Source organism: Poecilia formosa, unplaced genomic scaffold, assembly GCF_000485575.1.
Source record: "Poecilia formosa unplaced genomic scaffold, Poecilia_formosa-5.1.2 Scaffold55, whole genome shotgun sequence".
Lineage (NCBI taxonomy): Eukaryota > Metazoa > Chordata > Actinopteri > Cyprinodontiformes > Poeciliidae > Poecilia > Poecilia formosa.
Window position 1 is genome coordinate 1,387,682 of NW_006799994.1, and position 27,716 is coordinate 1,415,397.

Genomic DNA, 27,716 nt, shown 5'->3' on the forward strand with positions numbered 1-27,716 from the left:
TTATTTAGCCTCTTCAGAGCCTTCATATGTTTTCAGTCTGTTAAATATAGTATTATCAATAGCAGTACAATTTGCACAATGGCTGTTTTGTTTAGTTTTCTTCTTGAAAAAAGTTATTAAAAACAAGTTTTTGTCTTAATTAAGGTGAATTCATGGTTCCTTTTTCCACATAATGTAACCGGTAGTGTTTATGATAAAAATAAAAATAAAAATTATTATGTGATCGGTATTGGTGATCGGTGATCGGTGATCGGCCCTCATGGGTGATTGGTATCGGTATCGGGAGGAAAAAACCTGATTGGCACATCTCTAGTGTAAACGGTTTCCCACATTTACACATTTTCAAACTGCACAAGTGGTAAAACGCTATATGAAGGCAAATCTGCAAATACGCGCAAACAGACGCTGAAGGATCAGCTTGCCTGAACTTTTAACCTTTGAGTCTCTCTTACCCATTAGGATTCACAAATGAAATGATGCAATTAAAAGTAGGTTTGTTGCAATAACCAATAAATCAGTAAATCGCATGATAAGTTAAAACAAGCTCAATGATTTCATTTGCATGATTTATCGTTTTCATCTTTTCTCTTTCCACCAAAAACTAGTCGAAAACAGTCTTCAGTCTGATGCTTTGGTCTCAACTAGGACAATTTTGTTTACAGGGATTTCATAATTAATTTTATTTATTGTTTCTGTTGTTTTTGTTTTACTTTGGATATTTAAAATGTCTTCCAGTTCCAGTTAAATGTTAGAATTGAAAGTTTATTGGTCTTTGAGAATGTGTTCTTGTATTATTATGCCATTACCATTATGTTACTTGAAAATGGTCTCAAAATAACATTATCATTTATCCCAATAACTTCTGGAACAATTTATCATCCAGGAAAATTTGTTTCTGAGACAGGCCTGTTGTGACTCTGAATTGCCGCTGCTTGTTAATCAGTAATGTTCTGCTGCCTGTGATAAGCCTGATTATAATGTGTCTTGTTTTTGTTACAGTATAAGGACCATTTCTCCAACAAATGCTTCATCGTGAAGACCAACTGCTCCACATGGAGCCCAAACCTGGGCTGGGATCCAGCTTCTCCCGGTGTGAATGCTAATGCTAGTTAGCATGATCACTGACGGTCTTCCTGTAACGGTGAGTTGATTTTCACCTTTAGCTCATTTAGCAGCATACATGAGGTTGATTGACAGCGATAAGATCCTCCTTCTGGCTCTGATTGGCCGTTTTTGACTGCTACGTTTCTTCATACATGACACAGTGACAGTTTTAATATACATGGAAAAAATATATTTTTGTAAAAATTACATACTGCAGCTTTAAAGATGGCGTTAGATGAAACTTCTGGGTTATGCATAAATACATAAATGTTCCTCAGTTGCATAGAAGTGAAAGGACGAGTGAGTGTTTGTTTGTTGGTGGAACAACTTTGTGACCAGCAGCCAGGATGTGAAACAGGGCCTGAGCTCACACAGACAATGCACCGCACACGTGCATGTGTGGGTGTGTGTGTGTGTGTGTGTGGGGGGGGGGGGTCGCTTCTCTCTCTCTGCCTCCTTCTCTCGCCCATCTGGACACATCCATTTATTCATCGCGGTGTCCCAGCGGGCCGGCGTGGGGGTCTCAGGCAGATCTGATGCTGGCATCCTCTTATCCATGTGACCACCTCCGCACGCGCTTCCTCCTCGCCTCCACCAGCGTGTGTGTGTGTGTGTGTATGTGTGTGTGTGTGTGTGTGTGTGTGTGTGTGTGTGTGTGTGTGTGTGTTTGTGTTCACAGGCATGTTCACCATCTGGGGGAGCTCACCGACCTGTGAGCAAATCAATGCTCATGTATCGATGTGATGTTTTATGTGGCATTTAACAATAAAAACCCAATAAGCTATGACACAGATAATCTGGCTGGGCATCATGGCTGCTCTGCTTCTCCTTTTTAAGCAAATGAAAAGAGTTATTTACCCTGGATTTTTTTTAAACCGGCGTTGAGTTGAAGCGGCGACATTAATAAAAAGCCTGCTGGGTGTGGAGGTGTTTTTCTACCAGTCCACCACTCTGTGCTGACAATTAATATCATGAAACCCTGTTATTGCAGGACTGCGTGTGGGTTGATAATATTGTTTGTGGATTTGCCCACCTGCAGATTAGAATGCAGGATTATTTATGGAGGGAAACAGGAGAGAATTGATGTCAGCTGAGTGTAATTATGCAGGACTTTAAACTGGCCCTGTGTGGGTGACTCAGGTACAGCTAACATGGCAACACGACGGGAAAACAGCAGCGCTCCTTGTTTTATTGAAACTTTTGTGTGCATGTCTTCTCCTGCAGCTCAAACTATTTATTTTACAAGTTCACTCGCATGTTGCATGCTTTTGTCTGTGGAGCACAGATGGTGAGAAGAGAGCGTTCCTCAGACATCTCAGAACGACAATGTGTCGGCTGTCTCTGACACGAGTCACGTGTGTCTCAAGATTTCACATGAACATGAAGATACAGATGAGAGCAGATTTTTATATTATCTGCTTAAAAAGATAAAAACATTTCTGACATTCACAGTCAGTTAGGATCACCAAATTTATTTCTATTTGCAGATTCATACAAAATATTTTTATTTCATAGAACTACTAGTTTAAATAAATTAAAATGATGATCCGTTTAAACTACTGAGTATGCTCAGATGACGACAACTTAGCCTGAAGGAATCACGTTCATCTGTTTAAATAATTACAACATGTGATGTCCAGCCATCAGACGGTCCAGGAAGATTTACATGTTTTGGTCCAAAATGTGTAAATTTGAGTCCAATATGAGCCACTGCAGACTCAAGTATTTTGCTTTTATTCTTTGCAAAATTCAGCTTCAAAATTTCATTCAATTTTTAAATCTTGTTATAGAATCTCAGTTGGATTTAGGTGCAGACTTTGACTAGGCCATTCTGACACACTAATGTGCTTTGAGCTAAACCATCCCATTGTCTCCCTGGCTGAGTGTTTGAAGACTTTTAAAAGATTTACTGAAAATATTCTCCTGCATTTAGTTTCATCCATCTTGACCAGCTTCCTGGAGACTGCTGGGCGATAAATTGTCCCAGAAGTTATTGTGATAAATGATAATATTGTTTTGAGACAATTTTCAAGTAATATGATGATTATTGCATAATAATGCAAGAACATGTTCTCAAAGATCAATAAACTTTAAATTATAATGAACATTTAACACTGGAACTGGAAAACATTTTAGATATCCAAAATAAAAAAATAAACAAAACAACAATTAAAATGAATTGAGTCTCTGTAAACAAAATGTTCCTTCAAAAAATGGGCTATTTGAGACCAAAGCACCAAACTGAAGACTGGTTCGTAGAAAGACAAAGAGAAAAATGGATAAATAAATCATGCAAATGGAAATTAATTTATCATACGATTGAATGATTTATTGTTTATTGCGACAACCCAAAAATATTCAGTCTCACCAATTCTGGTGGAGCTCCAGGCTGCAAAACATCCTAAAAATTAAGAAAAACTTCACAGATCAGGCTAAACAATATGGCCGCCCTGCCAAAGACGTTTTGGTTCCCCTTGGTTACTAAAGCAGCCCTGACCGGGCGTACCGGACCACTGACCGTGTGCTGTGGTATCTGCCATGTTTGTCCAGAACTTCCCGCTGATGCTAGATTGGACCAAGATCGTGAGACTTTGGAGGCAGAGCCAACATCTCAGATTCATTGTTGTTTTTTTTAAACCATTCCTTGAGTGGTGAAATGAAAAATCATCCTGAAAGAGAACAGAGTTCCCAGAGCAAACCAACTTTTTTTTTAGCAACCTATTTGGATAAAATTCTCCTGTTCTCTTCAATCATTCCAGCCACTGAGGTACAAGTGAGAATCTCAGCTATTTATTTCATTTCCAGCCAAGCATGAATATTAATTGTTTCATCTGTGCAACAGCCAAATCTCCTGCATGTTGTTCATTACTGTCAGGGAGCTGTCTTCATTACAGAGACGTCCTCTTACTGTACACTCATGTGTGTGAGCGCGCGGCGGGGGGTTTATCTCTGACGATCCCTCATACTTCTACATGTCTGTTCCTCTGAGTCGAATCATCGCTCGTCTGGCCCGATCAATCAGGAGAATCCATTGTGGCTCACTGAAAAAAACCCCAATGAGCTCCATCAATAATGGAGCATGCTCTCCCCGTCTACGGCTACTCCCTTAATGAAACAATATCTTGGTGAAATTTTGCTCTGGGAAAGGAAAAACCAAATGAACCTGCAGCCGTTTAATCTCTCAGTAAAGATTTCTGCTGTTTGCTTGTTGATTTTTAATGGTAGTTGAACCTTTCACATCATTAGATATATTTTAAAATCAGACAAAGATAACCAAAGTATAAATAGCAGTTTTAAAATAGATTTTTTTTTGCTGAAATCTGATTTTGATTTTACGAGGTCTGTGTGCACGGTTTACAACCTCAAATCGACCCGCATGCGTAGAAGAAGAACATAGACATCACACAGCAGCGCTCTGTTTACAGATGTAATAATGAACGCTGCCGCTATGAGCTACTCAAGACATGTTCATTACATTTTTGTACAAAATCATTCTTGGATTAAATAGGCCATTCTGCGAAGCGGAGGAAGACGAGACTTTTTTTTTTTAAATTAGTTGAAGGCAACTGCTGTCACCAACCAGTAATTCACACCCAGCCAGGTTGGTTTGGATAACTCTTTTAACCATTAATAAATAAAATCATCCTTTGAAAACTTGCCTATATGGTTCAAATATGTTTTGACAACCTCTGTATAGTTGAACACAAAGCTTAAAGAGAAGGAAACAGTAGAGAGAGATGAAACAAATGAAAGCTCACATTGATTTGTATGCTGCTTTGTGTCAATTTGCATACAAGCTAACACCATTAACAAAAGGGCACCGACTGACTCTAATTCCCATCCCCCAAAGATGCAACAAGAGAAATCAACGGGAGGAAATAATGGCCACATTCGCTCCTTCAAAACATCACACATGAAAGAATCGCAGTAATGTCCTCCCTCAAGCAGCCTTCATTTCCATTAAGGATACATATTACTCTCTTGTCCCTATTAACCCAGGCCTTTCTGGGCGCACGTTAGCCAGAGCACCACCGACAACAACGACGCGCTCGCCTTGTTGGCCTCCTGCGGCTACCATTAACTCTGCGCTAAGATCATTATTTAAACACTGAAAGCATCCCTGGTAATTTGGAGCGAAGCAGAGCCGAACCTGAGACCTATTCTATAGTCGCAGCTGCGGCGCGTAGTCTGGAATCTGTCGAGGGGCCGGTAAGAGACGCTCCATTGAACCTCCACAAACAACACGAGCCAGAAATGAACCACTGAGGTGGGAGGAAATACGGAATGTTTTTCTTTCTTTCTGAAAGAAAGAAAGCACGGATGATGGAGCACGGAGGTGAGGGAGAAGATGAGAAAGACAACAGAGCGGAGATGCAAACTGGGGAAATGAAAGGATAAGTTTTTGCTTGTGATTTATTAAATCATAAATTAAACATAAACACCCAGGAAGCATGTGCGTCATCAGTCTGGTGCTCAGTGGAAGCAGAACGGGCCTCTCCGTCTTTATGGCAATCCTTTTTAACATAATGTCAGTTTTTATCTGATTGTCCATAATTACATTACAGAATTTGATGGGACACAACTACATTTTGACAATCCAGAATGGTAATTTAAGATATCTGCATTAACATTCAGACTAGTAAGAATAATAATTCAAGATATCTTCAATTACATGTTGATAGTTTAAAATGTGTTTCAATCTCAAATGACGTCACCGGATTAATAATTTGAAGAGTCGCATATCTGTAATTACAATTTACGAAATCTTGGATGTAATTATGAATAGTCAAAATCATATTTTCAGGTATCTGAATTAAGAATTGCGTTGTTCAAACAATTGAAGCAAAATTTTGGGTTTCAGCACAAAATTCTCAGAAAATGCCACAATATATAAAAAGCTCAGCAGAATGGGATATAAGAACGCAAAACTTCAACAACTTGAACTTTCCTTTTTATTCACCTCCAGCCAATACAATGTCCTTAAAAGTGCTACTGTCATCCCATAAACAAATTAAAAATGGAGTATTTTCAAATATCTTTCTTTGTTTTTTTCTGTTTTTCATTTTTATTGAAATTTCAAAATGCTTTGTAAACCTTTGAAGTTTTGACTAGAAACGACACTAATTAAAGATATCAGCAATGTCATTCTGACTACTCAGAATGTTAATTTAAGATGTCTCATCGTTTTATATTAAATAGGAAGAACTGAGCAAACTAAAATCTCATTATCTAAGAATGATTTTGTGCAAAAAATCTGGGTGTTTTCTACAGGCCATATCCCAACCTGTTCAATGAATCATAGTAGGTCACCTTTCCAGATATCACCAATTTAGGCATGATTTGCTTTCAGGATATCTGTAATTTAATTTGCACCAGTAAAATCTATTTAACTACTATCTGGAATGCTAGTGCGGTCAAACTGATTTTATGTTAAAACGGCCTGCCATACAGTCTTCTTTTAGTTACACAAAGGATGCCTGTGACGCTGGTGTGAATCTATAACCTGTCCCCTCGCTGTGACTCACACGGATCTATCCGTCCCCCCTACCTGTGGGGTGCTCTTTCTCACACACACATGCACACACATGCAGGTATAACACTGTGCATCCCCTCCCTACTGCGCACACCATCCACCCCAAGAACAGCAGCGATATTTACAGCCTTGCCCCCAGGAGGCCAGGTTTCTCGTCACGAAGGCGGCGTTCTCTGAACACACAGAACCGTAGGTGACTTCAACGATCGTGGGCAGGTGGAGGGAGAAAGGACAGCTATTATAGATCCTTACAGGAAGCACTACTCTGGTGTGAAGTCCTCCGTCAATCCTGGAGAAACAATAAGAGAAGCAAGGCCTTTGACGTCATGGTGGTCATAAAAAACGGAGACAAGGCTGGAAATTAACAGGGGGTTCTCAGAGGAGGGCAGAGCATCTTCCTGTTGCTATAAAGTGTCTCAGTCTGTGATGTTCGGTTTGAGGGTAAAATAACAGAAATGTTTAGAGAAAAGGATGAATACAGGGAACTAATAATAGGGCGTTTTCTTCCAGGTCACTGTGTTCTCTCATTACACCAGGACCTGCTCATTTATTCAGCAGCATCAGATGTGACTAAATTTACCTGGTATCTATCCATCTGTCTATTTATCTATCCATCTGTCTATTTATCTATCCATCTGTCTATTCAACATGTTCAACGTCTCCTATATAGCTAGCAGCTGAAAAAAGCTAATTTGCCTATTCATCCAGCTAAATGTCCACTATAGCTGGCAAGCTAATGCTGAAGAAAAAAAAAAAAAACAGTTTTTCATATCTTTATCCATCCATCACATTAAATATTTCCTATGGCTGGCTAGTTAGCAGCTTAAAAAAACTAGCATTTTTATCAATCTATCATCAACCCACTGAGTTGAATATCTCCTAGTTAGCCAGATAACTAACAGATGAAAAAGCTTGTTTTTCATCCATCCATTCAGGTGAATGTCTTCTACAGCTAGCTAGCTAGCAGCTGAACAGAAACTAGTGTTTTTTGCTATCTATCTATCCATCCTTCCAGCTGAATATCTCCTATAGCCAGCTAGCATCACATAACCCTCGTCTTTTTTGTGTCATTGTCAAAAAAATCTACTAACCATGATGTTTGAGTTGGAATTAAAATGATTTATTCCTCAAATTATTGTATATTTGTAATAGTTACAGCTCCTCCCACATTTGGTGGCAGTCCTGAGACAGATGTGCTCAAGATCCTTAAAGAAAATGTTTTTCACGGAGACTCATCCTGTCCAGAATTATGAAGCATGTCTAATGTCACTGATATAAAAGTCTGCTACTACAGACTAAAATGTGACATGACCGTTCAGATTGCAAACACTTTGAAAACAATTGGATTTGTGTCTGATTTAGTTCCACATATGTAAGTGCCACAAATTAGATTTTCTTGGTGAAAAGATCAGAATTGGGTCATTCAGACTGAAATGGAGGCTGATTGACAGCGCTAAGACCCTCCTCCTCGCTCTGATTGGTTGTTTCTTGTCAGCACTGGGAGAAGGCAGAGGAGTTAGATTATTTATCTTTCTCAAACATAGTGACAGTTTTAACAAGTATCTAAAATACTTTTTATAAAAGTTACATACTGGAACTTTAAGGAAAGAAGGTCAATATTTGCTCCTCTGTGATTTTGAAGAGTGGCTGAGAGAAATGAGCTTGTGTGGCTTATTACAGTTATATATTAAAATAGGATGCGATAGATGAGTAAAAAAGAAAAACTAAACGTTTGTGTCATGACATGGATTTAAGCATGCAATTGTTAAAAACTGCAGTTCAATTTGATATTAAACTTTGACACTAAAAGATCATCTTTTTCAGGGTTTGCCAACTAATATTTACAAGTTTGACAACAAGTGCTCCTTTTGGATCCTGGGAAAACATCTTAAATTTTTTCTTTCCAGAAGAACCCAAACATTCACACAGAGGTGCTGAAACACTTAACAACCTTCACGTTTCACACTGAGGCGCAGAAAGCAACGGCAACAACTTTCAGAAGCAGAGTTTCCTGGAAAACCGCTGGCAGTGCAGCCAAAACTCAGCTGTACGTCAGCGGCCCAGACTAAAATAAAAAACTCATTTAATACCTCCAGATATTGTATTATTATGCAACCGGTTCATTCTACAATAAATGGGAAATATTATAATAAACATTTGTTTTATAGGACCTGCAGAAGTGTGGTCAGGACGAAAGAAGCACTGTTGCTAACTTTACAGGTAAAGTTAGTAACTTTACATATTTAGCGACATTTCAAACTCGCTAGCGACTTTTATTTTTCAAAAAACAAACTAGTGACAAATCACAAATATGCAATTTCATCAATCAACGCTCACCTCAGTCACGCTCGCTATTCTAACTCCTGACTCACCACCAGGCGGTGCTGTGGGTCTGAGTGAGATGGTTTTATATATGATCTTTGCACATAGTTGCACCAAGCTGTATTGTCAGAACCAATAAGAAAATTCAACTGCAGTGACCACCGTTCAAACTAAAGATGGCAGCACTGAGGCGGTTTTGGGCAAAATGATGCAGACCTAAACACACGTACACAAAAAATGTTGTATAAAAATAGAACACTAAATAAAAAATGTTTATTTGGGGTTAGTTAAACTTTAAGTGACTTCTAATCTAGCCAAGTGAAACTGACGACAATTAATGACAAACAGTATCATCATTTCAAAACTGCATTTTTCATTTCCTCAGCTTGTCGTTGATCTGAAACATTTTAAGGTGACAAGAAAAGCAAGAGCAGATAATAAGGCAACATGGACTGTAACTCATCTCAGTTTTTGTGTTTACTTCTCTGTTTTTTCCGATGGAAACCGGATGTTTATCCCGGTTCTATATCACCAGTTCTCAGGCCTGCATTTTTAAAGCAAAGGTTTTGACTCAGCCTGCAGGATTACCTGCTGTTCCTGTGGTAAGTGGAACAAGATGCACAGCCTGCAGATATCAGCTCCCAGATTTCGTCCGGGAGGGAGACACCCTGTCTACTTCAGGACTCGGCTCTGAAGGTTTTCTTTTTGATAAAGCTTACAGTTAAGACTGGAGATCTTGACTCATCCCTTTTGTAGTGCTACTAGGTCCTTAGAGACTTCCCACCATTCACTGAGGACTGAGAAGTTTTATATGTCATGCATTTATGCAACTTATCCTGAAAAAAACAAACAAACAAAAAACAAGTAGATAATAAATAACTGCAGGGTTCCTAAATGTTTCCTACAATAAAATTCAAGCACTTTTCACTGTACTATAAATCACTGTAATATAATATCTGTTATTACTGTTAATAATATTTTTGTAGGAGTATTCTGCATCCTAAACAAGGTAAACTAAAATATAGCTAAATTTTATGTTTTGAAATGTCTCTGTTACAACTTATACACCAGAATGATCCAGGAACAAAACTAATGTAACAAAACAAAATCTCCTAATTTCAGTATCGCTGTTTAAAATGCAAGATGATCATAAAGTCACTGAGCCATTAGACATATATATTGGTAATATATTTCATATATTCATTACACTGAAACAATCCAAGCACATAGTAAGATAAATGACCTCCAGTTAAATATAATTTACAAAGAAAGTCACAAAGAGAAAATCTCTAAAAAATGTTTTCACCAAGTTTTCTGGAATTTAGTGAATCAAAAATAATTTTGGTAATTCAATTCGGATTTAGTCGTGAGGAAAAAAAGGTACTTTTATTATATAATATCTGGTTTGAGCTGTAAATAATTTCCAAATTTTAGCTTGTGATCAAAATTTTGATTGCACTTTATTACACAACTGTACAGTTTCAATTTGAAGCACTTTAAATGATTTTATAAAGAAATTAATCACTTTCCAAACCTTGAAAACATCTCATTGACATTTAAGCATTTTGAAGGATTCCAAGCCAAGAGTGATTCAGTTTTTTTATGTTTCACACTTGAATTTAAACCTAACTTTTGCAATGTTTCACTTATAACATGGGAAAATGTCTTGTGATGCGTGAAATAATCTGCCAATGGAACTAGTATTTTTTCATTGAAAGGAATTATTGACTGAAACAAACTCCTATATATTGCTGAAAAGTAACTTTTAAGTTAGTTTTATTTCAAGTGCACAAAGATATTTGAACTAGAAACTAGATCCAAAACACAGATTTTGTTGTTGCAGTGTGTTATATTAATTGACAATTTAAATTGTCAATAAAACGTGCAACAAATCTTTAACCATGCTCTTCACAGCATGATGTGCATCACCTAGACATCCAAATAAATCTCTTTATCAGTGGATGTTTACATTGTATGAAACCTTTACCTCCATTTTATGCATCACTTTCAAGAAAAAATGCGTCTCATGAAGTGATGTTCCCTTTTTCGAATCGCTTCTGCAGACTGGACAACCAAACTGCGCAGCAACCCGTCGATTCAGATTTGCAGGCGAATATCTCTGCTAAAGCCTGCTGCTAATTTCAATACTTAACTCAGCTGTGATTTATAGACTTGATTCCCCACAGACGCTGCACACAGCCAACCCTAATGAAACACGCTGCTTTAGGTGGGAACCGGAGAGTCCAGAGAGCCGTGCCATGTGGAAAATGAACATATGGATCGCTGCGCTCCCCTCCAACATTCCTGAACAATCTGGACAGGACATTGAGCATTTTATCACCAGCGCTCAGCTGTTAGGCTGCAGAAGCATCCAGCCGCTTGTTTCCAGAGAGATGTGCATTTTATCAGTTCTGGAGAAAAACAGGAAGAGGCTAATTTTACATTTCTACCCTAAATTCATGCTATGTAACGTTACCACAGCCATATTTGGAGGCTTTCTGTTGTTGTGTCCTCACAGTGTGGCATCTGGGTTTGTGCTGTTGAGTTGAAATTCTTGTAGCGGGATCACTTGAGGTTATGTCATCAGTCTGAAACTGCAGCATGCTGCAGGTTTTATTAAAAGTTGTGGAAAGCAGGAATCATGTTGCATTTATTCAGAAATTAAACCAAAATCTGCACATTCTCAACCACATTATTTCCACGAAGCCGCCATCATTTCATCACGTGTCAAACATTCTCAGAAACATAGATCCAGTCTTCATGAGTTGCTGTAAACAGGATGTTGGTGTCCTTCCTGAAACAGAGACAGGCTCGTATAAATGGTGTGTAGACGCTACAGATTATTTAACACAGGGGTGTACAAACCTTTGTCATATGGGACAAAATTGTCAAGTCAGAATTACTTGTATAAAGAAATTATATAACAATCTTTATTTATGTGCTTAACGATAAACTTCTTCACCACTCATTATTTTACATGTAGGACAGTAAATTTCATTTTCTGATTTTTCACCAGTGGTTTCTTCTTTTGTAGAGTTTGCTAAATGTTTGAAGATCAACTAGAAATGATTTGAGTTGGGAACAGAAGGGACTTTTTCCTGCCAATAGATTCTCCCACCTGAGCTGTGGACTTCTGCAGCTCTTCCAGAGTCCTCTTTGCCCTCTTGGCTGCTTCCGATTAATTTTCTTTTTGTTGTCAGTCAGAACTCTGGGAAATGTTCAAAGCTCGACTTTCACCTTGACATTAATCATTTATGTTTCACTTCAGTTTGTTACTACTTCCGTCTACTTGTATGAAGCATTCAGTCGGACTTGCATCCACTCAAAATTGAAAATCCTGAATTCAGAATAAAACCTTCTGAATCCTCTCCACACCTTTGCTTATTAATGTCTTGGAGAAATAAGAAGGGAAAGCAAAACCTGCTGCAGCCGGGCCACAGGTGCTGCAACGTCTCCCTAGGAGGAATGGAGCTCTGAGGGCCGCGCTGGTAGTCTGAGTTATGAGGCATTGCATTTCAGACAGCATTCATCATGCTATCAGTTTGTTCTTACAAGGACTCTGAAAGATGGGCCATGCTGGCCAAGACATCTGCTGCCCTGAGCGGGAGCTGCTTACCTCTTCATCTATTTTCAGACCTTCGAATGCCTCGTCCTGCATGACGCAGACATCAGACGAAATCGTGTTGACGTTTGACTAACAGGTAGCAGTTTCAGTGGTTGGTTGCATGTGCAAAACTCTTTAAATCTCATTGTTGGTAATTATTATTCAAATCACAAGGTGACCAAACCACTATAGGGCTGGTACTAAAAAACTATTGTTTCAGTATTTGATTATTCTGACAACTAATTGATTAATTGGAGAAAGAAAATTGCAACATTCAACATATTTTTAATTTAACTACTGAAGCCTTTTTTATACAGTATTATAAATACAGTAAAAAATTCAAATAAACAAATAATTCAGTTCTTTCAAAATAAGAAAATATTTTTTTTTCCTTTTGCAGTTTTGGGTAAAACAGATTTACAGAGAAAGCGGTATTAATTTTAGGCTCAAATGTATTATATATATATATATATATATATATATATATATATATATATATATATATATATATATATATATATATATATATACATGTTTCTCAAATAGACAATACAAATAAACTTGATTGATTGATATTTTGTAAAGTTTTGGCTTATTTCTTGCCAGTGATCTTGCTTTTTGTGGATTTATCCTCCAGTTAACAATCAATTGGGAAAGTAGTTGACGATGATGATTAATCGGATTAATTGTTTCAGCCCTAACGTTAATCTTACTCAACTTCTTATGCTTGACAATTTTTCCTGCTTCTGACAAATCAACTTTTCCTGCTTTCGTCACGATTAATCGGATTGATCGTTGCAGCCCTAAGCTGTTATTATAAATCAGTTATAAATCGGTGAATCCAGCAGGTGTCACTGTGTCCTGTGTTCTGGTGTAGATCAGAGTGGCAGCGATGAACCCACCGGACCTGGCACGGGTCTGTGTGAAACAGCGAGAGGAGGGGTCAGTTTATCACTCTTTCAGCCGCACGGCTTTAACTGCACAAGAGTTCACCAGAGGTTCACCCTGCACAGCACACTGGTGTGAAAACGCCACCGTCAGGGACAAGAAAAAAAAACATTCTGTTTATATTCACATACAAGCATTTTAACTTTTCCTTGATAACAATCTGCAACGCTGTTTGGCTGCTTCAGCATGGGAGACTGCAAGGGCATTCATCGTCAAGTACGTGGAAGAGGAGAGGCATTCTTTCTGTGAAAACAAGAGGTGGTTTTTGATTTCCCAGGGCATGCACAGTTTGTGCTGTACACAAAGTTAGACAGGAAAGTGGTGCATAAGCCTTGAAGCACTTGAGAAACCACCGACACACAACGTTCCAAGGACACAACCTTTAGTTTGTTTTGCTGCGGATCTCAGTTGAAAGTGTGGGCGTAATTTGCTTTTTGTCTCCGGACCTGGACTTCCCTGAACCATGCCATTTTTAATCTTGGGGCCACAGCTGCTATCACGCTCTTATGCACATAGAAATATACAGCATGCTAATCTCCATTTATGTTGATAGCAGGTTATATAACCTCTGAAGCAACTTCACCTTCGCAAACAGACAAGAATTTACATGTTCTGGACACAGTTTCTCCTTCCCTTTTTTCCTGCCTCTCTGCATGCATGTGTGCACGCAGAGTAACGCTGCCAAAGGGGAATAATAACACTACTTTTAGCAGTAGAGCAAGTTGGATTAAAAGCCCTCATAGTATGCACGGCTTCTCGCCAGCTGAAGGAAAGTGCTTTTTCTGAGGTGGTTAATGTTCATCCCACAATAAAGGAGCTGAAACCTGGTGTTTCTCTAAGAGGCGAACAATAAACACAAAGAAATGTGTGCAAATAAGGTTAGCTGAAGCACTTAACAGAGCAGAGGGAAAGCGAAAGAAAGAATGCAGAAAAATAAGTGTTTGACTCCATGATCTACAGCCTGAAACAGAATACAGATCAGGAGGTTTTTCATGTAAATTACCATTAGAATAGAATATTATAGAAATATCCTTGAATTTTCCATCAATTTCAGTATACCAGCTGAAAATTACAAGTAAATAAAGGCATGCAGATTAAAATGGAGAGAAAAAAAGAATAAAAATTATAGCGTACAAATACATTTACAACATAAAAAGATAATAAAATGACCGCGCTTCCATTTGCTCATGGCAGATGGCTGCTCATACTGAGCCAGGTTCTGGTTCTGCTGGAGGTTTCTTCCTGTTAAAGGTGAGGTTTTCCTCTCCACTGTCTCCACATACATGATCTGTAAAGTCAAGTGATTGTTTCCTATCGCTAGGATGGGTGCATAATGACTCACTGTTCTGCTGGGTTTACTCAGAAAGAAACTTTTAAAATTAAATTTAATAATAAACTTGTTTGACATTCAGGATCATTTTGAATGTGTGTGATTGAACAGATTTTCTTGAGATGACATTTGTTGTGAAATGACTCTATAGAAATAAACTGAATTGAATGTAAAGAAATTGGCAACAAAATCTCCAATCGGCAGTTTTAGTTGCAAATAAGCAGCAAACATTGCAATAGAAATAATTTCTGCTTCAGGATCTCTGGCTGTCCAGATCAGAATTTGTTTGGCTTCATATTTGAAATTCGGATTTCTGAGGACAAATGAAATCCGTCAGTGACGTACTGTAACATCGTATCAAGCCCACATGGTTTGACGTGCGCTTTAACCACTCTTCTGGCTCACTTCTCTTTACGGGTCGGGGTAGATTCTGAGAAGAACCTGCACTGAAAAACAAAACTTTTTGCTTTATAAAAGATTTTAAGTGAACAAAACTTAATTCTCATTCACTTCTTGTTGCAACGCGTCTTAAGGAAGTGGCATGAACTTTTGATAAAAAATGCTTGATAAGTTTATCTACTTGAGTCTGTGCAAAAAATACAAAATGTAAGTACTTGATTTGCCAACTAGGTATCCCATAATGCATTGTGCCACCAGCAGCAGCCACTAGTTAAATCACTTTTTTATTTGTTTCAAAAATCAGTTTCATGGTGTTTCAGGTCAAAGGGTAGACTCTGAAGCTTCATTTCTGCAGCCAGCTCATCAAGAATGAGTCTCAACTTTCGGAGTAGAATGGCTCTTATTAGGATTTTTTTTAATACATTTGAATAGATAAAACTGCACCAAACCACTTTGACTTAGGATACAGCCATGCATATTATTTTGTTTGTTTTACTGCAAAAAGTGAGCAAACTATCACTGCTTTCTATATTTTCTGTCAAAGTTTGAGCAGAAAATCAAATAAAAAACAGAAGCTGTTTCAATCAAGTAGTTTTCTTTTGATGCAAGTAGTTTCTAGTTAATAAAATTAATATTTGGGTGTTCAAAAAATCACAATATACTCAGATTTATTAAGTTAAGTTACACTCACTAAAATTGCACAAGTTAATGTTACTAAGTTAATTTAATGAAAACTAAACAGTCTAAAGTAATGAGTTTGAAAATACTTTTAAGTAAGGAAAATTTTAGGTTTTTACAGCAGAGTTAATTGAATTGTGTAAACTGACGATGTATAGCTTGCACATACTAACATTTTTAAGTTTTAACAACTTGATTTTTTTGAGTTTGCATAGATTTTTAAATTAAACTCCACCTATTGTGTTTTACAGTGTCTCTAAGTCCCATTTTACAGCCATTCACCAGCTGTCTACCCCGCCAGCAACAGACCACACTCTCCTTTTAGCACCTTCTTATTTGCTGTTTGTCTTCTGGTGTTTCTGACACCTAAACACAGAGGCGCATTTGATTGCCGCCCTGAAGCTGTGCTGATGTCACTGAGCTGCATTTTCCGTCATAACCATGACATTAGTCACGTTCTGAAATGTGCTCCAGCTAGAACAAAGCCAGATCATGCATGAAAGCTGGTTTAACACCAGTTTTACCAGTAGCTCAAAAAACCTAATATGCACACATATGACACTTAGAAAAAAAGAGGAAGGCTCTACAAGCAGGCAAGCCGCTGGTTTTGACGAGGAATACATTTACAAATCAGTCACATCCTCCTCTTTGGAGATTAAATACGGCACACACTTTATTTAGTAAACAGAGTGCAGATTTCTTTGCAGTATTGCCACCGCTCACACTGTGTCAGCGAAACCGTGTTTGATGGGAGACCGGCTGATGGCATCTGGAGAAATGTGTGTGCGAAGCAAAAAGATCATATGACAGAACAAAAAACAGAAAGAGCTGTTTATATTTGATGTGTCAACATATTGAAAGACCAAGTAATGACTCAGCTACTGCAAGACAAATGTTTCAGTCACAGCACGCCCCATTTCAAATATATTTCCCCTTCATAGCTTGAAATCATGGCAGTAAATGCAACTTTGTCTGTGTGCTCACACAACGTTGACCCCTTCCACCATGACCCTGGCGCTCCAGTCTGCAGTGACACTGTGTCAATGATAAACCCACTGAGAACATCCAAAACCGTGACAGGCTGAGCTCCAGCCCTGAAACGCACACAGAGGCCGAGAACAGGACGTTGCAACACAGAAGGATCACACTGATAAATACGTTGCTTCACAATCAGAGAGGAAAAAAACCCTAAAACCTGAGAATGTGGAGCAGTTTATTTTATAAGGCATGACAAATTGCTCAGTTGCAGAACGCGTAACTGCGCTCACTGGTGCGTGTGAAGCATACGGGATAATCATTTGCAGCTTTGGGTTGTAATTTAGGCTGCCTTGTTTGTTGTTGAAGAAATTCTGTAGCTCAATCAAAAAGGTCCTCGGTGCCAAAATAGTCGTCAGGCGGATCTGAATTGTGTTTACTCTGCTGAAAGGCCGAGTAAACCACCAGTTCTCACAGGCAGGAAAACATCACGCTCACTCGTATGAACAAAAAAACCACAGCAAGGCTTCTGTACAATAACTGGAACAACCGTCATTCATAGAACAGCTCAGATAGGCATCTTTCATTTTCACTGGTTTTGTGTTTCCGCTCTGCTGCTCTTTCAAGATTTATTCTAACGCATTAAGAAGCTTGAATTAAAGCCAGGCTAAATTATGAAGTTTAACTGTGACAAAGTGTTTCTTCTCATGTGGCCAAAAGTGTGAAGTCACGTTGTGACAACACAGAAAACCCGTAAAGGATTCAGATTTTAAGGGTTTTCTGTTTTTTAACTCATTCAGACAGAAGTGGTTTCTCATGTGGGCGAAGTGGGCAGGTGCCCAGGGTGGCTCCTCCTAAAGGGCGGCATCAACTAGTAAACAGTTTTTCAGTTAAATCTGTGCAGCATAGGGTGATTTGTTGATCAATCTATGGATTTAACAATTAATAACTGGATAGCAAAAAACATTTTGCTATCCAGAGATTTTTTCTAACTGAATTTGAACAGGTGAAGCTAAAATTACATCTGTTGAGTTTTTTTTATTTTTTTTATTTTTCTATCTTAAGTGCAAAGTGTATTTATGTTTTTTTGTACAGATTTGGCTGAATTACTGCTGAGTGTGTTGTTCTTTCAGTATATGGCCTTTTTTTGGTTGTGTGCTCCAGTTAATGATTAATTGATTACTAAATTAGTTGATGATTAATCATGATTAATCTGATTAATTGTTTCAGCCCTGATGTTAATCAAATTCTTATGCTTTCTGATTTTTCCTGCTTCTGACAAATCAACTCTCCCTGCTGCAAATCATTTACAAATAGGCCAGATTTTATGCGAGACATGTGGAAAAATACGACTTTGGAAACCAAGTTCTTTCAAAACAAGGACCAAAAAGTGTTTCTGCTCTTTTTTTAAAGACAAATTTCCATTTACAAGTGAGCACAAGCGCCGGTCGATGGTGTGTGAGGTAATTGGACCTGTGGGACTGAGGCGAGCGGCGGTTTGAATCAGGAAAAGCTCTGCTATTTTACTGTTAAACAGAAAGTGAGAGGTCAGGAGCTCTGAGTGGATTTTCCATTGAAATAGGAGCAGAGGAATGATTCGGCCTCCTGACGTGAAATTAGTTTAGAGAGCAGTGAGCACAAATGAGCAAAATAAAAAATGTCAACATGCATTTCTTACAAAAAGATCTCAAACCAGATTTATCAGATTATATGTAGCTGAACTGGGACCTGCTGTTATTTCATTTACTGAGATATTTCTGACATTACTGATTTATTCAGATCATAGGAGGCATGAAAGTTAATTTTAATGTGTAACTGAGGTCTCAAAGCGACAGGCCGTTCATTGACTATTCTTTCTGCATCCAAACTCACCAGTTAAACCTGAGCTGGACACTCAGCGTCTATTAAATCAGGAACAGATGACAGTTGGAATACAGGCACCAATTAAGTCTAAAAAACTGCAATATGCTCAGAGATTTATGAAAAAGATTGTGAAGGAGGGAATACAGAGGGCTGCTGTGACAGATGATGATGCAAATGAAAGCAAGAAAATCAAATGGATCCAAAACTGTGAAGGATAAGAAGTTTAAGTTTCCTTTTCCAGATCGTCATGACGTACAGGAAGCATTCTCACACCTCAGTGGTTATTAGACATGAATTAAAAGCATGTAACAGAACAGGTTCTGCCTCAGCACTGGTTACTATAAATACTGCTCACACACCTAGTTCTGTGGAAACCTGAGTGTAAAACACAGCGATCAAAATTTGAAGACAAATCCAATAAAATTCGTTTTTATTAGTTTCCCCAAAACTTGTGCTAAACTTTTTTTTGTTTTGTTTTGAGTGACAAGGTCCAAAAACTCTCATCATAATAAATTTCTACCTGGTCATTTTTAAAATGATGATAATCACATATTCAATTTTAATTTAATTTTCATTCAACAAGCTGAACATGGAATCCACATTGTGCCATCACACATCAAGCAGATGAATACAAAGTGACAAAAACCACTGACTGCTGCCCCAGTAACTACATATAAACAATGAAATTAAAGGATTTCACCTAAACTTTGAAAGTTTCACCTGCTGTGGCATGAATTCACTTCTTCCTGGACTGCATGGACCTGCATTGTTCACTCAATCTATCTCTCCAGGGGAATTGCTGCAGGTTGCTGTCATGAGGTTTTGGATTACTTTACAAATTAATTTTATGAATCTGCGATCTGCAGATTGAAAGTTTGTTTCCTGTCCCGCCTCTCATCATTTCTGTCCAATGGGAGCAATGATGGTCACCCGTGTAGCTTCGTTTACAAATTATAATCCGTTTACAAAAAAAGCACAATGTAAAATCAAACCGCACCAAATGTGAGTCTGCTTTTGGTCCGGGCCAAGCAAGCGGACCAAAGGGCTTTCCTGTCTCCATGATGAACTTTATACATGCAGCTGAAATGTCTGCATGCCTGGATCAATGATCAGGTGTGTGAATTGTCAAAGACGGAAAATATTCAGTGAACGTGAGCCCTGGGTTTTGGTGTAATTGTTCTCGTCCAGGCAGATTTTACTATATGATTGAGATTTCCTGGTACGTCGCTAAGGCTGGATCTTATTTGCTATAGTGAGACTAAGTTTTACCGCTTGGTAGCTATAAATCTAAAATCCAAAGATCACACATGGGGTATCTCAAGACTCTTCAGGCTTCATGATCTCCCCCTAAATGAGGTCATCAAATACTAAAACCAAAGCTGATGACTCTATTTTTCTGTGTATCCCTTCATCACAGTCTAATATGGTCACTATGTAAATGTGTCCAAAATTCCAGTAAGTGGGTCAGATTTTCCTTCGGTGTCATCAAAGAAAATCCAGGATATGTAAAACACTTTGGTATCATCAGTTTCCTATCCAAGCAGGACAGTAAAACTTGTGCATGTTGTTATTTTCGGTAGATTAATTTTATCTCCAAAATGCCTTCTGTCCAACACAATTATATCGCCGCATTGGCTCAATAATTATCAAATTATAGATATTTCTGAACACAAACTGGCTTAAGGGGAGATGTGCATCTTTAGCACTCTGGACTGGGTTTGTGTGAAACCTCCCGACATTCAGAGGATCTCAGAAAATATCCTGATAAGAGATATTGGGAGAAACGGCGCCAGTTAGGCAGTTTAAATATGTAAAAACCAAGAGTCAGAGATATTCCAGTTACCAGTGTCACATAAAGGACATAACAGGAACTGAAAGATGAAATTGAACTATTAGCCTGTTGGGAAGTGCAATGTGCAGGGTTACATCCGGCTTCAGCTTACACATAATGCACACTTTCATAGTTTCGCAATACAGTGGCTGTCTGTAGTACAGCATGCTCACATTCATTATCTCCAAACAGGCGGTTTTTAAAAAGACACGATATACTGTTTGTGATTTTCCATTTCCTCCTGTCATATCATTTAATGCAAAAGGCTTCAAACCCCTTATAATAAATAAATATTAACTCCATGCACAGGGGGCGCTGCTCTGCTTGGGCAACTACAACCATCACTGGTTGTAATACAGTAAAGGTTTTTTAATAAAAAAAAAAAGAAAAATAGAGTAAATGTGGAGTGATCTGCTTTATATGTTGTTACATACATAAAATCTCACTGTGGGTTCCAATCAAATCAAAACGTGAAAGATTTATTAATCATCTAGGCTAACAAACGATACTATTTGTGCAGAAAATATTTCAATATGAAGCCAGTTTTAGCTGAAAATGCGTCATAGGAATGCTGAATATTTAAGAAATTAACCCAACACAAAACTAAAAGATTTAAACTTTAAATGTAAAATGATTATCTTGTGCTGAAAACAAACTCAAGTCTGTGATTATGACTATAAATTCAATAGAAAAGCTGGTCACAGTTTGTTTTCATTAGTTTTTATTACCTTCTGTTCATTTTGAAGCTTTTTTATGTGTTTGGAACAAGATAATTAAAAAACAAAACTAGAGTAAAAAGATTTTAGCTTGGACATTAATTATATTGTTGTGTTTTAGTAAAACTATGATTTGCATAAAATAAAATAGAATAACTGCAACGTTTTTGCTTTGTTTTTTTTCTGGGATGCAACAAAGTATTTCATGACTTTTTGTTTCGTTCGCCAGGCTCTTCGTGACTCCACAGACATGAAGAGCCTGGCATGTTTAAATGTGTGGCCTGGTTTGTAATGAGGGCCGCAGAGGTGAAGCCGCTCTGCTGCAAACGAGCCGAGCTGACATGTTTCATTTAGAGCTCGGTGCGCGTATTGCTGTGAGAGCAGGATGGCTGCTAAATGACAGATTACTCACATTTGTGTGAGCCGATGTAATCCGATTCCAGTCCATTCTGTGCAAATCTCGTGTCGTCATACAGTAGGATCGCTCCAGCCTCTGCGCAGGCGCGACCAAACACACGCAGAGTCATCGAACACGGCCACTTTGCACCATGGACAAATAAAATTTAAAACACCGGGACGTTATTACATCCAAGATATTTACTTATCGCTAAAAGTTAACCTTTTATAATCTATGACACCTAAATATTTTAAGTAAATCATGGCTTTCCTAAATCATGTTGTGATGTAAAGATTTATCACATTTGTGACAAAACCCCACAGGTAACTGAAGGTATAGCTAAAAATAGCAGATTTTTTTCTTTTTTTTTCTTTTGCCTCTTTTTATTGTTTTTGTTTAACTAATTATTTATTTTTTTTAAAAACATTGTCCCTATGTTTTCCTATGTTGATATAGTACAAATGTAATTAAAACCTGAATTTGACATTATTTTATAATAAGATAATATGCAAAACCCTGAACATCTATCATATGTCTTCAGTCAGAGGCTTCTTCAAATTGGCTGTAATACAGGCCGCTACAGGAGATCCTTTCTGCCAACAGCTTTCACCAAGAAAGTATTTTTAAATTTGAATTTGAATTAAATTTTTGAGTAATTGAACTTGAACCTGTCTATGTTATATTGCGATATGTATTGATTTAATTGTGCATTTCTTCAGAATTTAAGTTATTTTTCTTGTAGAAAGCCTTGAGGTTATTGTGAATTATAATTAACTAAACTGAGTAAGATTAATTAAACCATACATGAGCTTCAATTAATACTACATTTTTATTCTAACATTAATCTTTAAATTTAAAGCAGATGATTTTCATTACTAGTTTTTTTTTAACCTAATGTCCCATTTGAGGCTCGGATGGTGATGCCTCCCCTCCGCCTGCATCGATTAGCTCGACATTCGACTCTCTCCCTGCCCACCAAACTCGCTGCGCTCCGATCACTGCTGCAACTTTTGCAGAGACTCCTCACTCCACAGACATGTCGCACAATAGCTGAAGTAAACCTGTCATCGCGGCTCTCCATTCGGGCCAAATTACGCCGCAGGTGAGGATCTACGGACGCGCAGCCCCGTCGCTCCTTGGCCGCCTTCCTCGCATCGGACCCCGGCTTTTTTTTTTCTTTTCTTTTTTTTTTTTTTAAACCGGCCTGGATATGAATTATGAGCATTTTCTCCACTAATGAACCGGGCCAGTGATGCAGGAGACCGCGGCGACCCTCACATCAGTGTTTCAAGATGGCAGATTTTTATTGAGTTTTGATCAGAAAGCTCGCTTTATTCTTTGCCATGAATAACAGGAATCCTTGCACCGATGGCCCCTGTATACGAAGGTAAGGGCTTTTCCCCTGTGGAAATGTGCTGTTTTTATTCTGTGCGGCTGGAGCCCGTCGGTGTAGTGACACAATTGATTTGCAGCTCAAACAGATGGAGGAAAAATTACACAATTATACTAAAACATCTCATCATTCATCATATTTATCACATTTTTCAAACCTAACCCAAATAGGTTGATGAAACCAAACAGTTTAGTGCGTTAGAGCTGAACAGGAGACTGGCTGCTCAGTCAGATTGTGGTCAAATCGCGCTGATGAGGCACCAAATCGCCCAGAACAAGCAAAAAATACAACAAACTGTCTAATCCGACTCGTGAAAAACGATGTTCGGTCCTCATGTTGCTTCCTGGTGGAAATTGTATCCCAGCTTTAAGGGAAGGAGAGCGGGTCGGAGACCGATCGGTCCCGGTCGCGTCTCTTTTCAGTCCCAGCGTTACTCCTGCATCAAATTATATCGCAACGAATGCACAAAATCTGCACGACTTTTCTCGGGTTTTTAGGATGCAATGTTTCATGGATGCATGTATCTGTTGTTTAAAGTGAATCTTAAACGGAAGGTGTCGATATGGCTGCAGCATTGTGGCTGTAACTAACTAGCTGCGTTTGAGTCGCTGAATTAAGGCTGTCATGGGGAAGATTTTTTTTATGCGTTTGGGCAAAATCACACATTTACTCCGCATCTGTTTCGATATGAATGATGTAATTTTTAAAAAGTGGGTGATAATTAAAGCAATGCAGTGCAGATTGTTTCGTGCATGAATGAGTCCAGCTGCAAGACATGAAACTGCATGACCAAACAGGATATAATGTGCACATTCTGAAGTCTGTACAGTGCTTCATTTAGTTTAAGCTTTCTGTTAAGAAGTCTTTACTGATGGTCTCTTTGCAGAAAATATTGATTGTATAAGGAAACTGAGTTATACGTGCTGATGCAAACTGAAGAGTAGTACATGCAAATAATGAGGCTTGATGCTTCCCATATTTATTTTGGAGCAGCCTCATGTTTAATTTGTGTTTACTCTATAGTCCCTCTGCTGGTGTTAAAGGGAAGCCCGACCTTCCCTATTCATGAATACCATTAGGGAAGAGAGGAACTCAGCAGCAGTTCTTAATACATATTAAATCGTCCCAACAGAATGAAGATTCACGACTGAAAGTGAATCCTTGCAGGTATATTTATGGTATATGAAATGGAGCTATATGAAACAGGTTGGGACTCTTTCTTTAGTGGTGTTATGTCCCCGCAGTAATTTTGTAGTGATTTTTCATTAGGGGTGTCGAAGCTCCGAGGCAAACCTCGACTGGTGCTTCGACATGAAAAGGAAAGTTGAAATGAGACTCCTATGCAAAAAGGTAATTAGTGTAAATTACATTCCCCGATTTCTCCCTTCACCACGGAGAGGAGGAGACGGGAAGAGAAAGAGGCAGCAGGGGGAATTAATTACCCTGCCTGTCCTCCTCTGCATTAGAGAGGGCTGTTATGGAGAGCAGCCATGGAAATGACCAAAGTCTCCAGTGGAAAATAGGTTTGAGGATGGGGTAGGGGGGTTCACATAGAATGGGACCAACTATTATAGCAATTACTCACCCTGGGTTACAGGGTAACTAATAACTCAAATCTATATGATTAACTGCTTCCTTTGATTGTTTAAAAATGGCTGAGAAGCAAAAATATTCATACTGTTAGCGTGGCTATTGCCTTCCTACTGGATTCTCATCTGGGAGAGAATCCAGAATCCATTGAGCTCCATTTCTTCGGAAGAATTTCAACAGAGCCAATCAGAGAACAGCAGGAGAAGTTGTGAACGATGATGTCGATGTTCTGTGCAATGGTTTGAAAATTGAAATTTGAAAAAGTGGAAGAAAAATGATCATTTTTATTAAAATACATAGAAGCATCCCTATTCCTCAATGCTGCCAATCTATCTATTTTCAGAGTATTCTCTCAGCAATGGCTTTCTTGTCGTTCTTCCGTAAACTAGATTGGTGAAATGCACAACTAGTTGTTGTCATGGTAATGGACCATCCCACCTGAGCTGTTGATCTCTGCAGCTCTTCAAAAGTTAGCTTGGACAAGACAATTCATACTACTTTACATCATGAAAACATTATACTGTTGCCAGTTATGAAACCAGTCACGAATGCATGTTTGAGTTTCTCTAGATCTCGGTGAGACATTAGTACTTTAAACCTGAAAATGTTGTTCATGTGATAGAAGACTGACTTTGTAACTGACTTTTTGTGTCTCTGAAGGCTCAGGTCCGAGTCCGTCACTACATCAGATTTCTGTATAACTGAAGCCTGTCAGTTTTGGTTGTGCCATACCATTTTATCCGCTGAATGATGCATCAAGGGGAGTGAAAACATTTGCAACGCTAACATCAGATCAGCATTACTTTCATGACAAGCTTGAAAGCATTCAGGGTTTGCGCTCGGTTGGGTTTGTATTCTTGGCTGGACTTCTTGGTGACGTGTTTGTGTTCGGTTCCCCCGGCTGCGACAGACGGCCGTCAGGCAGACCTGCTGGCAGGAAGGGGAGGCTCGCGGTGCGATCACCCTGGGATCAAACCGACGCTTTGATGGATGTCTGATGCGTGGAGCAGGTCCAGCAGCCTCCAGCTGTGGAGAAGCGAATATTCAGACACAAACCCAGTCCGCTCGCCCAGCCGCCCTTCTGCTTGGCCAGATATGAGTGTTGTTGTGTTCTCATGCATGCATGGGCATATGTCTCTATCTGTCTGAGTCCCTATACAAGCAGCGTCTGCAGGAGGATTAGACAGCTGCAGATCTGGGCAGCGTTTGCAGATCTGCTTCTCACTATTCCAGAGTGGCTTCATTCATTCCCACCTGGTAAAAAAACAGGCGGAGAATGAGTCAGGAGCCGCCGCTGATGGCTGTTGGTGGTGACGGGCCGCACAGCATCACAGGCAACTTAATGATTTATCCATCCACACAGCCATTATGTGTTAATGCAACTTCGAATTACCTCGTGGTTTCCGAGAACAGAGAACGCGCGACGCTCGGAAAATCGAGTCGAAGCAGCAACTTTTCCCAGACTCTCTCCCACCCCGCTTTCCTTCATGCTTGTTTTTAGCAGCGTGATTGATATCTTCCTTGCTGACGCCAAGGCTGCAGCCTTTTTAGCTTTGATTAGAATTGCAGGAAAAAAACCCTGGGGGCCGTGTGGGGCCACAGCGAGGCCACACCCCGAGGCAGAGGCAGGGAATGCATTGGAGGGTCTCTCTTCCTGATTGTTATGACAAGCAGGGTGGTGTGTTTAGCTCTTCAGTGTCCACAGTAAGGAAATACACACACATGGGGGAGGATAACTCAACGGTTAATATGAGATGAGCTGATAGATACACCAGGCAGGAAACATTGCAGGTTCAAACGAAAACGTTTATCTCTTTCCTGTTAAACTTGCACTTTGTGTTACATCAATGTTCCTACATCTGGCTGAAAAGTTACTTGAAAGTTAGTTTTGTCTTATTTCAAGTCTACTATAAACTATACCAAAAATATTTAGTTACGTTTTGTGTTTTTGCAGTGTACCACAGGAAAAAAGGCAATCAAAACCAAACTAGTGATGAATTATTTTTGTTCAGCAAGACTTAAGATGTTACAAGTGCAAAAATTTAATTTAAACCATGCTGTAGGATCTAATGATGATAATAAACTTTATGGAAAAGCAACAGCTCAAACATAAATGTCACCATTTGTTGTTCTGCACCAGATTATAGCATAAATTAATTCCCAGCCACAGATTACAAGATTACAACGTAGATATTCAAACAAAACAGAAAAAAACTGAACACAACAGGTTACTTCCTGTTCTCTCTTTCTCTCACACAGACACACGCACACACACACACACACACACACACATGCACGCACACACACACACACACACACACACACACACACACACACACAGTTAATATATCTGAACAGTTTTTAACCCAAAAGCTTCAGCTCCTCACATCAACAATCATTTTCTGCTTAAAAACAATAAAAAAGGATATTAAAGGAAATGTTACATCACTAGTTACATATCATTTTGGATATTTAAAATAAATCAATAATTATTGAATCACTTGTACTGTGATGTGTTTTCCAGCCGTATTGCCCAGTTGGTTGTTAGAGAAGCTAAACAGAATAAATGTGGGTAGTTGAATCATCATCAGGGCCGTCCTGCATACGTCAGCGCTCTGAAATAGCTCACAGGTGTGATTTGAGGATCCTGGAAGCAGATGGGTGTTAGTCGGGGTTAGGGCTCAAGCTTGATCCAGATCTAAAATGACAGGTTACTAAAGGTCAGCCCAGCATGTATGAGCAGAGCAGCTCAGGTTTGGGGTCCGGATCATGTCCTCCACGCTCTCAGTTTCTCTTTAGAGGAAAAACACATTTTAGATGCAACTTTAAAATATTCCCCTCATGGGAAGACCATCAGCTGCTGACATTAATGTTTTTTTGTTTGTTTTTTTATTAAAGTGGGGATGAGATAGAAGGAGCCTCAAACCCGTCAGCTGCTTTGACGAAGCGTTTCCGTGTTGCTTGTCAAGCGTGTGCGACGTTCCTTTTCTTCCCCCTGCCGTTTTGTTTTGTTTCAGAACAGCTGCTTCTGAT

At 38.8% G+C, this 27,716-nt stretch overlaps 1 protein-coding gene and 1 long non-coding RNA gene across 3 annotated transcripts in view; one reads left to right on the forward strand and one right to left on the reverse strand.

The window, feature by feature from the left end:
* Positions 1-11,554: 11,554 nt before the first annotated feature.
* Positions 11,555-21,771, reverse strand: LOC103138853 (uncharacterized). The gene is made up of 2 exons (XR_001662265.1): positions 21,716-21,771; positions 11,555-11,753 (listed from the first exon to the last, which is right to left on the reverse strand). It is a non-coding gene; the product is annotated as an uncharacterized LOC103138853 (long non-coding RNA).
* A 908-nt stretch (positions 21,772-22,679) lies between these two features.
* The window catches only part of hipk2 (homeodomain interacting protein kinase 2), a 95,949-nt gene continuing 90,912 nt past the window's right edge, over positions 22,680-27,716 (forward strand). For both annotated transcript variants that reach the window (XM_007553211.2, XM_007553213.2), the window contains exon 1: positions 22,680-23,087. In XM_007553211.2, the coding sequence (XP_007553273.1) occupies positions 23,069-23,087 (19 nt within the window). In that variant the 5' untranslated portion in view covers positions 22,680-23,068. The remainder of the gene's footprint in view (positions 23,088-27,716) is intronic.